This window comes from Rousettus aegyptiacus, unplaced genomic scaffold, assembly GCF_014176215.1.
Source record: "Rousettus aegyptiacus isolate mRouAeg1 unplaced genomic scaffold, mRouAeg1.p scaffold_m13_p_4, whole genome shotgun sequence".
Lineage (NCBI taxonomy): Eukaryota > Metazoa > Chordata > Mammalia > Chiroptera > Pteropodidae > Rousettus > Rousettus aegyptiacus.
The window spans coordinates 89,999,114-90,012,074 of NW_023416307.1; the positions used below are offsets into that span (position 1 = coordinate 89,999,114).

General features: G+C 43.2%; 1 protein-coding gene and 1 pseudogene across 1 annotated transcript in view; one reads left to right on the top strand and one right to left on the bottom strand.

The window, feature by feature from the left end:
- The first annotated feature begins 2,593 nt into the window (after nt 1-2,593).
- WWTR1 (WW domain containing transcription regulator 1) overlaps nt 2,594-12,961 on the top strand; it is a 117,264-nt gene continuing 106,896 nt past the window's right edge. The window contains exons 1-2 of the mRNA XM_016120214.2: nt 2,594-2,874; nt 3,256-3,689. Coding sequence (XP_015975700.2) covers nt 3,259-3,689 — 431 coding nt within the window. The 5' untranslated portion in view covers nt 2,594-2,874; nt 3,256-3,258. The remainder of the gene's footprint in view (nt 2,875-3,255; nt 3,690-12,961) is intronic.
- Nucleotides 12,654-12,772, bottom strand: LOC118602268 (annotated as a pseudogene).

Sequence of the window (12,961 nt, forward strand, 5' to 3'; positions counted from 1 at the left end):
AGCATACCTCATTTTATTACTCTTGACTTTATTTGCACTTCACAGATGTTGCGTTTTTTTTTTTTTCTTTTTTACAAATTGAAGGCAAGACCCACCATTAGCATGAAGATTACATTTTCATTTACCGTGATGCTGTTTTGTGGTGGTCTGGAATCACCAAACCTGCAATATATATCTCCAAGGTGTGTCTGCCTAGTGTTTAGATCTAGAACCCTGTGAGTTGGGTTATTATCCCTAATTTGCAAAGGAGGAAACCCAGAAGTAGAGAGCTTAAGTATTTTGCTTGAAGTGACATAAGTGTTTTTGCTCTGGAGATTTAGCGATCATGCAGTGCTTGCGCAGACAATTGAAAGCCAAACAAACGGCAGAGATGCCTCTTTGCCACACCAATTACCCTCCATGCTGCCTTGTATGGGCAGTATCTGCCACATACAAAGCACAACGTAAATGTTATTTAACCTGAAGCTATCATTTGAAAGATGAAAGACTGAAGCAAATCTCTTCAGCCATCCACTGTCTTGTCTTACAGGCTGTTTGGGAAATGGGAGTTTTCCCTTTGAGTTATTCTGTGATCAGGGCAGTTTTCATTTGGTCCTCTGTATCTACTCCTCTGTCCTCCACTATTTATTTCTTGAAGCTTGGCAAGGAATGAAGAAAATAGTCTTGCCCATCCAATACCAACCCTGATTCCCTCTGGATGATTAGACTCATGGCTCCTTCAGCATTTTCTGCTTTTGTAGCAGCCAAGTCCTCTTTACAAAGCAGGACCTTCCTGGAGTAGGGCTGGCCTTAAGTTTACCTTATTTAATCATCAGGTTGGCCTTGCGGCTTTTGAATTAGTAACCATATGGTCCAGTCACTTCCTCTATTTTCATAGTTAATTTCTCCACTATTGAAACCATGGTGGCTTCTGAAGATAACTTCTGCAAAAATGCTGTTTCCTATGGAGTGACCTGTAGTAGCTTCCTCCTTTCCCTGTGTGGGTGCTGTGGCAGAGGACTTGCTGCATGGAAGACCCAGAGTTCCAGACTCTCAATACTCTGCTTATCTTTGAAGGTAACCCCCTGCCTGTCTTTTTCTAAGGCAGCCATGATTTTTCTCACACTGTGGAGAGTCTGGAATCAGAGTTCACCTCAAGAATAGATAATGGGGGAAGGTGGCTCATTTTAGTGGGCTATGCTCTATTTTGGGCATTGAACAGCAGCAGCCATTGAAGGAGCAATTCCAAATACACCCATTTTTTCCCAAGGCAAGCCTGTGCGGTGGCCTTGTATTTCCTGTAAACTTTTCTCTTTCAAGTCAACTCCAGATTTTAATTTTGATTTTACTCCACCCGCATAAAAATGTTGAGTCACAATACTTGCACTTAATACGATTCTATTTTATTTAACAAACAAGTATGTAGGTAGGCTGTATGCTTTTCAAATTGACTTACATGTGTTGCACTTTTGACTTATTTCATAAACTTCTGTATGAATCAAATGCGCAGGGTAGGGCTTTTTGAAACTTGGCTTCCTGGTACCCATTCTCCCTTTCCCCCAATGGAGAGGAGACGGGGAGAGAAGGAATTGAGCTGCTCCAGAGGGCAAGGCTGCTTCCTTCCCACAGTTGTCTTGCCAGGCTAGATCTGGGGGCAGGGGGTCACCACCCCTTCTCCAGATCTAGTCGGTGAGAGAGTAGGTTGTTTTTTCTGGGTCACTGGCTCGCCCTCTTTACTCCCAGCCACCTGCCCGGGTTCCATCCCTGTTCCTGGCTCTCTGGAGGGCGTCGGGGACATTCCAATCCTCCCACTACTCGCGCGGATGTGGCTGGGGAGGGGAGCGCGATTGCTCTCCGTTTCCCGCACCCAGCTTTGACTACATTTCTTCTAAATTCCTAGTGACCTGAGTCGCCCCGGAGAGGAAAGTAAACCTCTTTGAATGGTTTGAAGGCTGTTTGTTTACCACGTACCCGTTGGCGAAGCCGCATCTGTAATGACGAAGGCACTTTCTGAGCACCGTTTGCGCTGGAGCCGACAACTGAAAGCCAAAGGGCCGAGACGCCGGCTCGCCAGACCAAATATGGTCACAAGCGCTACGCAGCCTCCCGTGGCAACGCTGGCCTTGCTGGTGTCTCCCCGCGCTGGGGCGCACCCGGGCCCGCCCCCGGGCTCAACCGCGGATCGGCGCGGCGCTCTGGGCGCTCTGTCCTCGGCGCCCGGCACGCACGGAGGGTGTGGCGCCCGGGACCCGCCTTTACCCGTCCTAGGCCCCTCACCCGCTCGCCCTCCACCGCCCCCGGCCTTGGTTTCGGTCCACAAGTCCTTGATGAAACAGGCTTGGGTCACTTTCCCTTTGATCCCGCCCCAAGTCCGTGGTCAACTCAAAGGAATGCAGAATTAGGGCTCCGCGGGAGAGGTCCGCGCGGCTAGGTGGAGTGGGTGGGGGGCGCTCGTCTCTGACCGTGCAGAGAGCCCATTATGCCCAAGGCTTTCTGGAGCCGGGGTGGGGGGAAAGGAGGAGGAGAAAGGGGAGGGGCGAGCGGGGGCGGGCAGGCTCAGCACTTGGAGGTCATGTATAATTCAACAGCTCAACTTTCGGGCCCGCCTCTTTCCTGGGAGTGGGAGTTTGCTCCAAACTTTGTTTATGGGACAGTTCGGGAGCCGCGGCGGCCGCACTGTCTGCTGCTCCACCGACCCCTCCCCCGGGAGCGGGAACGCCGGAGGCCAGCGCGGGGGATGTGAGAGCCGGAGCCCCTCGGCTGCCGGGCGCTGAGTCGGGTCAGGACCTGCTAGCCGGCCTCCGGCTCCGGCCCCGCACGCGCGGGACGCGCCGGCGCGACCCAGGCCGCGCCGCGGCCGCCGCACGCCCGGACTCCGCTCCGCCGCGCCCTCAGGTAGGACCCGCTGGGGCGCCCCGCGCCTCTGACTGCCGCAGGAGAGGTGGAGTCGGCTTGGGCGGAGGCTTCTTTGGGGGCTGCCTGCCTTGGAGAGTTGGCGAGCTGTCCTTCGCCACCAACAGTTCAGCACCGTCCCTCCAAGCGCAGTTACCCGCTCCAACCCCCGCCCCCCGCCCTTTCTTCTCCTCTCAGTAACTTCTTTGCTTCAAGAAAGTTGCGTAATTCTCGAGGCCGGGAGGGACCCCTCCCCCATTCGGCCGGGCTTACTGCTCGGTGTCCGGGATCCCGAGACGGACACCTATCTGTCTCTTCTCTTTTCTCCTTGCACCCTCTTCCCCGACTTTACATGGAAGGCTGACCTGACCTTTCTCCTTGCAGAAGATGAATCCGGCTTCGGCGCCCCCTCCGCTCCCGCCACCCGGGCAGCAAGTGATCCACGTCACGCAGGACCTAGACACGGACCTCGAAGCCCTCTTTAACTCGGTCATGAACCCCAAGCCCAGCTCGTGGCGGAAGAAGATCCTGCCCGAGTCGTTTTTCAAGGAGCCCGACTCCGGCTCGCACTCGCGGCAGTCGAGCACCGACTCGTCCGGCGGCCACCCGGGGCCGCGGCTGGCCGGCGGCGCCCAGCACGTCCGCTCGCACTCGTCTCCCGCGTCCCTGCAGCTGGGCAGCGGCGCCGGCGCCGCGGGCAGCGCGGCGCAGCAGCACGCGCATCTCCGCCAGCAGTCCTACGACGTGACCGACGAGCTGCCGCTGCCGCCGGGCTGGGAGATGACCTTCACCGCCACTGGCCAGAGGTACTTCCTCAAGTAAGTGAGCCTGGGGTCGAGGGTGGGAGGCAGAGAGCGGCGATGCAGAGGGCGCGCGCGCGTGCGTGCAATGGATGGTGTGCCCCTTCGCAGTTCTCGCGCAAAGATCTGGGAAGCTGGAAACGGGGTGTGACTCTCTGGGTGTTGGAATTTTAAGGCATCAGAAGCTATCTGGTGAAGTTCTTCCAGGATACTGGAAGTCCCACGAGATTCAGGACATGGAAACTCTTAGAGGTAGGAGGAAAAAAAAAGGGGGGGGGAGTTTCGGGGGGATTCTCATGAAACACATTGATGACTTTGCCCTGAATCTGGAGTATTGATACAGACTCCGGGCACAAACCTCCTTCCCTGCCCACTCCAAGTCAGATACCTCAGAGCCTGGTTCATTGGGATGTGACGCCAAGATAAATGCGAGAAAGGTTCTGAGGTTTGGGGAGGAGAGGGACCCTTCGTAGAGTAGATAGGCTGCAGGCTCCCCATTCTTGTGAAAAACAAGCTGGAGAAGCGAACACTGCTTGGTAGACCTTGCTGGTCCCAGCTGGGTGATGTAATGAGCACGCAACACAGTGATGTAATTAGCAACTGCGTGGCGAAGTAGTTGTGTGCTGGGCAAATGGATTGTGTGGAAATTGGGTCAGGAGTTTTATTATGTCATACTTGGTAACCTAAGATACCATCAAATCAAGAGCCTACTTTGTCATTCTTCTTCCCTACACATCGTTCCAGCTTTTTGATGTAATTAATTTTACATTAGCTTGGTATTAGAGAGTATAAGAAAATGTGTTCACAGACATAAAGAAGATTGTTTCAATCGTGGTACCCTAAGATAATTGTATTCCAGAGGAGAAACTGAGCTGGAATTTGAAATGTAACCAGTGAGGTAATGGGGGGTCAGGCTATCCACCGCCTAGATAGAAGTTGTGCCAGCTGGACCACTTGCTTCAGGATTGCCTACACTGGCTTCCCATTCACTGCTACGGAGGAAAATTCCTCTAAGAACTTGTCTGTAGAGTTTATTTATTTAGAATCTATGTTTCTTTGATGGAGTAGCCTTAGTTTAAAAGTTATGTTAAGACTTTATTTGCTTTTTAAAATATATAATTTGTCCTTTCTTTGGCACTAATATTTGATACTTTGATTGCTATGTGAGGGCCGTAATAACAAATTCACAGTAGTGGATGAAGTTTATAAGAACCAACTCTTTGACTCCTACTGGTGACCAATTATTCCTTCTCCATCTCAAAGCTGTTGACATCTTGCGCAAGGAGTTGTTCTTTATTTTGTTTCTGCGGTTAGTGCAATGCTAAGAGGTACTTTTCCTGAAACAGACTTGATGGTCATTTTATTCCACCTTTGGTCTTATCCCAGTTACCGAGTGATAGCGTGCACATGTATTCAGTTCTTCGACTTTTAAATGTCTGGTGGAATTCAAGTATGTGATGTAATAATATGACATTTTTCTAAATGTGATAATGTTCTAAAGGATTGTATTGGTTTCTGTAGTACATAAAGGTCCAAAATACCTAGCATCTTGTATTAAATTTGCTTAGGTGAATGCAGTTTTGAGTATTTTATGGTGACTTTTATAGAAATGGACTTAGTAATAAATAAAATAGAAAAAGACACAATAATTTACAATAAATTGGGGGGATCTATTTTGGACCCAAATGATTTTTAAACTGTATTTATGAATATACCCACACAAATAAGAAGTAAGAGCTGGGCTTGCCTAATATCTGAGGAAAGCTAGGAAGAAAAGACTCTCAAACAGAAGCAAAACAAAAAAATTCCCTTTTTTTGAATGATTGGAGTAGCTCAGAACCATGTAAAACTAGAGCAAAAACAGAAGTTAGCCTTGGGTTTAGAGAAGGTTGCTCTGATCTATCTGCCCATTCCACAACTATAACCACTTCCTAACCCAAGGTAAAGTGCACCTTCATTTCACTTTGGATAGTCAGTGAAGACAATAGCTGAAAAAATGGGCCTGATTTGATGCTATCTCTGGAAAATTTTTGGCCATGTAGCTAAGGGAATTTAAGAAATCAAGTCAAGATAAGCAATCTTCCAAGAGTTTTCTGAGTTTCTTTTTGGAATTTTGTTAAAGGTTGGAATAAGGTAACTGTTATATGGCACACTTTGTTACATAGCCTCAAAAGTCAATTGGATTAAGTAGAAGTTTGAAAAATGATAGCAACTGACCCTGAATTGATTTTAAAATTTATCCTTTACTTTGCCCCATCATCTGTGAAATGGGACTAACAGTAGAATCCTACTTCAGGAGTTGACTTTATAAATCAGAAATCAAAGTATCTTAGAATTGACCAAGGTTGTTTTATTTGTTTGTTTGTTTGTTTGCTAGGAAACAGGCCAGGGAAGGGTGACAACTTAACTTAGAGAAAGTCATGTGGTTATTTAATGGTGGACCCTAGATTGGATCTCTAATCTCTTGCACTCTGTTCATAGAGCAGTTTTCTGTTTTTCCCATTTCTGCCTTTTCCCTGTATCACTTTACCAGCTGAACAATGAGCTTTATGGACATCTATGATGCTTTAAAGAGCTCTTTGCTTTCTCAGGTAAGATTGCTCCTAGGTGTATAATGTAATCAATTTCTGGTACCTCTTTTAAAGGGCACCATCCCTGAGTGTTCACACCTCTCCTGTGGTGTTCAGGCATTCCTTTAGGGCAGCATGTAACAACGGAGAGGACTGAATGTTAAAACATATGGCCCCTGAAAACTACTGCATTGTTCTTGCTGTCCTCTAAAGCTCATAAATCAGGTTGCAGTGTGTGTGTGTGTATAGGTGTTGGGCTCTTAGCAACCTGGCACACTGACTTTGAACATTGATCACATTAAAAATCTAAAAATCTGCTTCTAAATGGAACATATTTATTGTACATAAACCAGAAAACAAAGAATTATGAAGACTAAAACGATCTGGCTTCAGTAGAACTTTACATTCTTGCAGAAAATTTTTATTTGAACAACATTCTATAAGAAAACATTTTATCTCCACTCTTAAATACAATGCCAATTGTAATATTTGCCCACCACTCCCAATTTTTAGCAATAATTTTAATGTTTTGCTTTTTTCGAAATATGTGGTACAAAACTATTTTTGTCAAAGTGATCTATGTACTTGGTAACAAATCCAATAGAGCAGAAAGACTTTTGTTGAAAAACAATGGTTTCCTTCACCTCAAGGTTCACCTTTTTAATTTCTTTAACTGTTTTTATATTTAATTCTTAGATTGTTACCTCCTTAACCTTAAGTAATATGTGTTTACCACTATTGTTTGATAAAACTTTTAACTTCTGATATGAAAGTGAGAATATAGCTTTTTAAGCTGTTTCTTTTTCTCTCACATTGGATATGTTATTTTTAGTTCGTTGGTTAGGTCACTTTTGTTATTTTTTTGATCAACTTTTGACAGTATTTCTTGACACCCCATTTTGTAAGTGAAGGAGGTTTGGATAACTACTTCTACAGTTTGTTTTTTGTCAGCGACACTGTAACATTCCAAAGCCCCAAACCAATAAAGGATTTGTGCTTTGCCCCCAAATTGACATTTGTGCTTTGCCTCCAAATTGACATTTTTATTCATAGATTATTCTTAAAGTTGAATACCCATCGGCAATATTTACATTATTTCAATTCTAGAAATATAATTCATTGCCTCCTATATTAAGATTAGATTTTAGACTTGTGCATTGGGTTTGGTGTCAGGACTCAGAACCAAAGTCAAACAAATTCTTTCTTTTCACTCTTATCCGTTGTTTAAATTTGTGTCATCTTTTAGTTTCTTCATATTTGTACTTTGACTCCCTTAACCATTTTTTTCCTAGGATCTCTCTAATTGCCTTTTTATAAATCTGTATATTGTTTTCCTGTATCATAATGTTAAAATTTTCTAGGCTCTTAATCCAGTTGGTCCTATCAAGTCTTTTTCCTTGTAACATTTATGGCTAGATTCCTTCATCTTTCTGTGCCATTCTGTACTCTGAGTGCTTTCTAGACCTACAATAGAGTTGTCACCCTGAGACTTCTCTTTACTTCTCTTGATGGCTGTTTCCTTTTTCCATGTCGTCCTCTTTTTTAGTTTATACCTTCATTTTGCTGGAGTACATGCTTGAGTAACTTCTTAAGAAATATTTGTGGGATGTACATTTTTCAAATCTTTTCCAATTTAAAAATATTTATTTTAAATGTTTTAAATTTATTTTGTTATAAAAAAACTGACCTTGGCTTTTTTTTTTTTTTTCCTGTTTATCTTAGGGTAACAAAGATAATCTAGTTGTTTCCATGAAGGGTTTTTTGTCATTTAAAAATATTTTCTGCTGCTTTTGTTTCTTTGTAAAATGAGGATAATAATTTCCATTTCATGATATTTTGAAAGATTAGATGAGATAACACATTTGAAGTGTCTGGCACATAGTAGACTTTGAGTGCAAGTTCCTCCTTGCCTCCCCTTCCCTCTCTGCCCATAAACATATGCTGTTTACCAGGCCAAAATCAGATGCAGAAACCTTGGCAGTAGAATAAGCTGATTTTGACTCTCATTTATAGTTATAGCCCTGAAGGACAACTTGGAACTGGAATTGAAAGCCAGTTTTTAAAATTTAAAATAAGGACTCAGAGTCAGTTTTCCTGTTAAGGAACTTAAATAGGAATGTCCACCATGGATACCCTGTTACTTTAACATCTTGGGAAGAGAATACCACCCCCTTCTGAGGAGGGTCTACTTTTTATTTTTTGGAATCTGGCTTGTAGCTACTAGCTGGGCTGATTTTATTTGGGGTGGAGGGGGAATGAGGTTGAGAAATGGGAGAGATGAAGGGGGGGAAGTAATTGACATTTGGTGGTGACCTGCTCTATGCCAGACAAGGCAGGGAGCTGAGTCAGTGCTTCCCAGAGAGATAGCACCAGAATCAGCCGTGAAGCACACTCCTGACACGTGTGTGTATAAAATCTTTTTTTATAATCCTAGGTTTTTCCACATATATTCTTCCTTTTAAACCCTCACAGTGGCCTTGTGAACAGGTACCTATTATTATCTCATTTTACCATTGAGGAAACTGAGGCTCGATGATGTTGAGTAAATTGCCCAGGGTCACATAACAGGTGAGTGGCAGAGATGGAATTAGAATTGTGTGATTATAAAACTTGTGTTCCTGACATTGCATATGATGCCTCATGCCAATTATATTACCATAATTAGGCTGTGCAATAAGGTATCTTTCGTGACCAGATAAATCCAGAGTGGTGAATGGGGCATAAGAGTTTGCTTCTGAACTCAGTTTGGGTGATCAAATTTGGAGCTCTTGGTGCTGGAAAAAGAAGGAGTTGATGAAAAACAAACAAACAAACAAACAAACCAGACATGGATAATATACCTACAGTGTCTATTTATATTTTATTCTTGTCAAGATCTCCACTGTTAAAAAAATCCATATCATTTTACAGGGAATACAGATGTGACAGAGAGAGTAGATGTCAGGATGGGGCACACTCCTGAGGACCTGTTGAGAAGGTTAATTATGTCATGTTAGTAAAGTGGTTTCAAGGAGGATAAGAGCAGGGTGCTTCTTATTGCCTTTCTCTTACAGAGATTGATTGGAAATAAATTGCTGTAGAGGTTTGAGGCAACACTGAGTCTCATTTTTTGTTTGTTGATAACTGAGTTAAGACTTATAGGAATTACAGCCTTGTATATCATCCTTTCCTTCCCCTTCTTCCTTCAACTAAATATCTAACCACAGGAGAGTGTGATGGAAGTAAAAGAATTGACCAATCAAGAGGATAGTTTTTTTGATGAGTGATTTGGAAGACTAAGGACTAAAGTAATTAGCTTATTATTGAAGGGTCAATTTTGAGAGGATGGTCCTTCTGCTGGTCTGTGGGGGGTCTTGAACATTTTACTGCCTTGAAATATTGGTAGAGCAGTGTTTTCCAAAGTATATTCTTTGGAATCCTAGTTCATTCAGATACTTCTGGACCAGCAGGTTTAGAATATGTTGTATGTTCTATCCCTCTCTTGGAAATCACAATATACATTAAAGACTCTAAAGTCACATTACAAAAACTAGTTTATTTTTGTTGAAGCTAATGTTTCACAAATTCATTTGACTTTTGAACATTTTTATTCCAATTATCATGTATACCATCCACTCAGGAGTGTTCTGTAGATAACACTTTGGGAAGTATTTTTGTGACCTTCACTATTATTATTATAGTTGAGAGTTTCATGTTTGAGTCAAGTTATAGTTTTTCTTTTCAATGTGCTTTGTGCATATATATTATGTTTTCACTTATATTTCTTGATTTAATAGTTAATTACCGAAACTTAGAAGTAAGAAATGGCGTAAATGGCAGACAAGTGGGATATAACACAAGAAAAACAACAATTACAGTGCAGTTTGACAATATCATAATCTCAGTTTTAAAAAGTGTGTGTGTGTGTGTGTGTGTGTGTGTGAGTGTGTGAGAGAGAGAGAGAGAGAGAGAGAGAGAGAGAGAGAGAGAGAGAGAACGAACAATGGTCATTTTGGGATTACAGATGATTTTTCTTGTCTATTTTCTGCCTTTCCGTATGTCCCAAATGTCCTACAATAAACATATATTTCTTTTTAAATTAGCAGTGGGGGAAGGGAGACTGATGGGGCAGGGAGTTATACAAATTCAGGAGAAAGAAAGTGAAGAATCAATGAAATAGTGGATTTGAGTCAGTGTGGGGTGTGGGGGAATCTTAGCTACAGCTCAGCACCTAAAGCCTGAAGCTTAAATTATTAAAGGGATGCTCTTTGGGAATGGCTTGTGTTTTTCTTGTTTCGGGTTATTTTCTTTAGAAATGAATTGACACAGTAATTGCTTAAATCTTAACCAAGAATTCCCCATAAGTCACTTCAGGATAAGAAGTAGGCTTATGGCAAATCTTAGGTCATCTGGATTTTCTTCAGTTTATTCTTTCTCTGTGCTCTCTTTCTTAGAATTCTAGCTGTTATTTATATTTCATCGAGGCACAGCAGATGATATTATAAGAAAAGAAAAAATGACGTTCACTTGTCTGGTGCCGTTAGATGAAGTGAAATCAGGGAATACATGCAGAGTACTTAGTGCTGCACCTGGAACAGTAGCCTGTTGAAAGTTTATTACTGTGACTGTTCCCAGTTGAGGTGGTGATGGGGGCTGTGATCTCCCAAGACCTTTCTTTCTTGGTGCTTAAAGGATCATTAGCCATTTCAGTATTTGCAACAAAAAATCATCGAACTCCTCTTGTGTGCTAGTATTGAGCGGTATGCTGTGAGGGGAGAAATGTATGCCAGGTTTCCCAACTGTCTAGCTAGGGAGGCAAGGAGAATACCGACAAAATCAGGCTAAATAGCTGCCTTGTGACCTGTGTGGCACTAGAGGCTGGGGTAGCTGCTCTCTGTCTGTTGGAAGCTCTGGTGAGGTGTGTGATAAGAAGGCAGTTGTTTCTATTATGGTTACAGGTCTGAAATTTGCATCTGTACTGAATTTTTTTTTTGGTTTCTCCCATTGGCTATGTTCCCTCTGGCCTCGGAAACTTGGCACAAGCTGTTACCTGTGCCTGGAACATTATTTCCCTGCTTTTTGCCTGGTTAACTCTTATGCTGCCTTTAGGCATCAGTTTAGATGCTGCTCCTGCAGGAGAGTTTCACTGACTCACAGCCCCCATGCTAGTTTAGATGCCCCTGCTAGGTTGTCCCAAAGCCCTCTGTGTCTCAAAGCCATAGAACAACTGCCATATTACTATTTAATTACTTCTCTTTTTTACTGCAGTGTAACCTCCATGAGGGCAAGAATGATGTTTGTCTTGCTTATCATTGTATAACCTGAACACAGTGCCTGGCACATAGGTACTTGATAAGGAAGAAATGCTGTAACATTTTCTTTTAGCCATTTGTATTGCAGGCTCACACACTGGAATTCTTCATAGAAATCTACCATGTTTGGGAATGTAGTTCCATTATGTCTATACCCCTTGGACTGAAAGTTTAGAGTCATAGCTCAACATACTAAATGCAGTGGAGTGGAAGATGGATGAAGGGTGGGTAAGTGTTCAGAGAAACCTTCGTAAAGCTGTTTGGACATAAATGGAGCCTTGGAAAATGAGAAGAATATGGGTTGACGGGCAAAGAGGCCTTCCAGGAAAGAGTGAATATGAAGAGAAGTGTGGAGGCAGAAATGATAAGGGTATGTTTTTGAGGCCAAGAAGCACCTGGCTTGACTTGGGTTAAAAGATAATTGTTGGTTCGTAGATGACTCTGCATCCCACTGAGTCTTTAGAACCTCAGCTGGGATGGGCAAACTGATGTTTTACTATTAGATGTCAGTTTCCTCATCCCTTAATTCTGAGATATGTCAATTCTGACTTTATCTGAATGTAGTATAAGATCCCGCCATTGTCCCCTATGTTGAAATCTTCCTAGTTGTTTAGGGAACTAAGCATTTATACTAAAGAGTCTGAAATGATAGAGCCTTTGATAGCAGTGCACCCATCCGTGTGTCCATCCATAGACCATACATCTGTTATATATCTAGTTGAGGCTGTACGATTTCCACAATAGTGGGTGATCACTGCTTTTTGACTCAGGCCCACCCTCACTGAATCTGCCATGTCTGCTTGTAAATGAATAGCTCGTGGGTCTGGTTGTTCCCAGAGTACTTTCTTGTGGTTTTGGACAGTACTTCTGAGGCTGATCAACTGGGCACAGACAAAATTGGGATTCTGCAACAACAGTTAACCGAAAGCCCATGTAGTCCCTGTCCCCTAAGGATGCCTGACTGAGCGGCCAAGTAGCCTCCCTTTCAGGAGCATCCTTCCTAACCTCTTAGTGAAGCCCATTGAAGCCTTTTCAAACTCAGTTATGATGCTGAATCACAGGTTAGTTAATGTTTTCAGATGACTTATTTACTTTATTATTTTTTTATTATTATATTTTAATATCTACAGCACCTGGCATTCCTAAGTGGTCTCCCATCCAAGTATTAAGCAGGCCCGACCCTGTTTAGCTTCCAAGATCAGACGGGCTCGGGCATGTTCAGGGTGGTATGGCCGTAGACTCATGACTTCTTTAAATTGAAAACTTTCTGATAGGTAATATATATATGTAAATGACAAAAAATTCAAATAGTATTTCAAATAGTACCAAAGCATATACTATGAGGCGTCTCACTTCTACCCTCCCCTGTCCTCTGGTTCCCTCCCCAGAACACCAGTTTTTGTTGTCTTTCCAGAGAAATACTCTGTGA